Raw genomic sequence first — 2,500 nt, 5'->3', positions numbered from 1 at the left:
ATCATGGCGATGCGGGGTGCTCCTGCCTCTGTCGAGCCCACCCTACAGAGGCCGTACAGAGGCCTGGTAGCGTGGAACTTCCCTGCCAACTCCACCACACCTCCAGCTGTAGCAGAGAGAAAGAAAGAGGGGGAGGGGAGGAGGGAGAAGGGAGAAAAGAGACAGAAAGAGGGAGAGAGAAGATAGATAGAGGGGGTGGCTAATTAACACCAATGTATTTTCAAAAACATTCTTCTTAATTCAGCTCAGCCCCACGATGACACCTTGCAGTCTAGTGAATCCTACCTCCAGAGTCAGACAGCTTGAGGTTGTTGGTGACGCCATCATAGGTGAACAGAGCCCTGAGGAGAGAGAGACAGAGACAGATTGAGGGACTGAGACAGGGTCAAACATGGTATCTCCAGATATACGGGGTGGACTAAAAGGTGTATGTACTGTCTGTCTATCAGTAAACATTGCCAGAACACCAACAAGTTCCCACTGTCCTCCACTGGGGGTAAGACTGTTAGTTACAGAGTGATAGGGTTGTGGGTTCAATCCCCACCTGGTACACAATAGTACCAACCCACAATACACTCATACTGTATCAGAAGAGAAATCATGCTAACATTAGAACCTCAGGGCCCTCATGAGTCCAAAGCCTCCAGAAAAAAATAAGATAACCATCTTATTATCTTAGTTTAATGTCATTTCAATGCATTATAGACATTTTCTTTACAACAAGCATAACAAAAAAATGATTACACCGACCAACGCGACGCAGACCGACCAACGCAAAACTTTAAATTGGGAGAGCCCTTGCATAGGCTACGGCGTAGGCTACGGCGTAGCCGTGCGTAAATTCAACGCAGAAGTAGAAATTGGGCTTAATGGCTTGGGTGTCCACTGTTTGTAATCATTCAATTAGATCAATATCACATAACAATAATGCACTGGGTGTGTTCAGTCAGGACTTTTTAGACATTTTGTGGATAAAGTTCTGCCACGTTTGTTTTTAGGCCAACAGATTTAGTCCTACTTCATCTTATGAATACCCAGAAAGTGTTTCCTTGGATACAGAGCTACCCAAGATTTGGGTTTGTTTACTTAGCTATAGCTTAGCAATAGCATGCATATGCGGTGGAGGTTCTGTTATAAAGTTGCGTGGCATTGGATTTTGGAAAAGTATGCACATACACACACACACACACAAACAACTGCTGGAAGACATTTGTCATCTGTTGCTCATACTTTGTGCATAAAAACCTAAGTGCCTTCCCCACAGAGTGACACATGTCCACAATGTGCACATAGAATTAACTTTTTCCAATGACGACACACTTTCTCTCTTCCTTGCTGTCATTCTTTCACACTTTTATTTCTTCCTGTCTATCATGCGTGTTACCCAGGGTGACAGTGAATCACTTGTTTTTTTTACACAAGCTTTACAATAACATGCGATCATTGTCTCCTTCTCCTGGCTGCTTGTCTCTCAGTTGAAACCCGTCTTGAATATGAATATGAATATGAATATGCCCATTGCGCTGCAGGGTTTCCTCTTCGGCAAGAGGAAACTTGTCCTACTGCACCACATAGTCAACCTAAGCTACTGTGACAAGTCTGCATTCACATGGCACCACTGACTGTAAATAAAGTATACTATTATTTGAATGTAACTCTGATTAAAAAATAAAGTATACTTTTGGTTGGATGCAACTCTGACTTCAAATAAAGTATACTATTGGTTGGATGCAACCCTGACTTAAAATAAAGAATATTACCGGTTGAATGTACAATACAGTTACAGCAACAATGACATTTTGAATGACGTTGAAGAGGAAGGGAGGGAGGGAGGCATTGCTAAATCAGTGTCATGTAAACTACAAAGAACAAAACAACATATATTTATTGACAAAAAAATAGGTAGCCTACGGTACAGTAAAGGGGTTGTATGCAATAATTACATCCACATTACTTGCATGCCTCCATCAGCGCCTGGTTCCCCCCAGTATTCAAACAGAACACGGTTATACTCTAGAATAGTATACACTCGTTGGCGTACACGTGCAACCAGTGTGGTTTCCGTGCAACACGTGAAAGTCAGATTTCCAGATTTTCCTGACAGGAATAATATTCACTACAAATTAAGTCATAGTGTATTGCATTGTGTGACAAATGAGATGTAACAAAAAAATACAAATTGCACTTTTCGCATTGCACCTTACGTAAGTAATAATATTGACTAGATGTGTCATGCAATAGGGATCACCTGTACAAGGTAGGAACGAGGTCCCACAAAGAACAATATGATGGGAGAAGTTCTAATGAAGTATTAAATAGCAGGGGACATTTCATTGATTTGAAAACATTAAGTGTTGGCATCAATCTTTTAAAGTGTTGAACCGTCTGTCTTTTTCCACTCTTTTTAGAGTTGAGCATGCCCTGTGCTCATTCATGACAGGCCATGTTTGGTAGGTAGTTAATTCCACAGTGCATGACTCTAACAGCACCAGACAGTACA

At 41.7% G+C, this 2,500-nt stretch overlaps 1 protein-coding gene across 1 annotated transcript in view; it reads right to left on the bottom strand.

Moving 5' to 3' along the window:
• The window catches only part of LOC308157736 (uncharacterized protein), a 34,877-nt gene that overhangs the window by 12,216 nt on the left and 20,161 nt on the right, over window positions 1-2,500 (bottom strand). The window contains exons 2-3 of the mRNA XM_080531343.1: window positions 286-341; window positions 1-106 (exon numbers count right to left, since the gene is read on the bottom strand). The exon at window positions 1-106 is cut by the window's left edge and continues 7 nt beyond it. Coding sequence (XP_080387469.1) covers window positions 1-106; window positions 286-341 — 162 coding nt within the window. The remainder of the gene's footprint in view (window positions 107-285; window positions 342-2,500) is intronic.

The sequence above is a fragment of the Nansenia antarctica genome, assembly GCF_963989245.1.
Source record: "Nansenia antarctica genome assembly, chromosome: 5".
NCBI lineage: Eukaryota > Metazoa > Chordata > Actinopteri > Argentiniformes > Microstomatidae > Nansenia > Nansenia antarctica.
The sequence above is the reverse complement of the archived record's forward strand: the minus strand, read 5'-3'. Positions and strand labels throughout refer to the sequence as shown.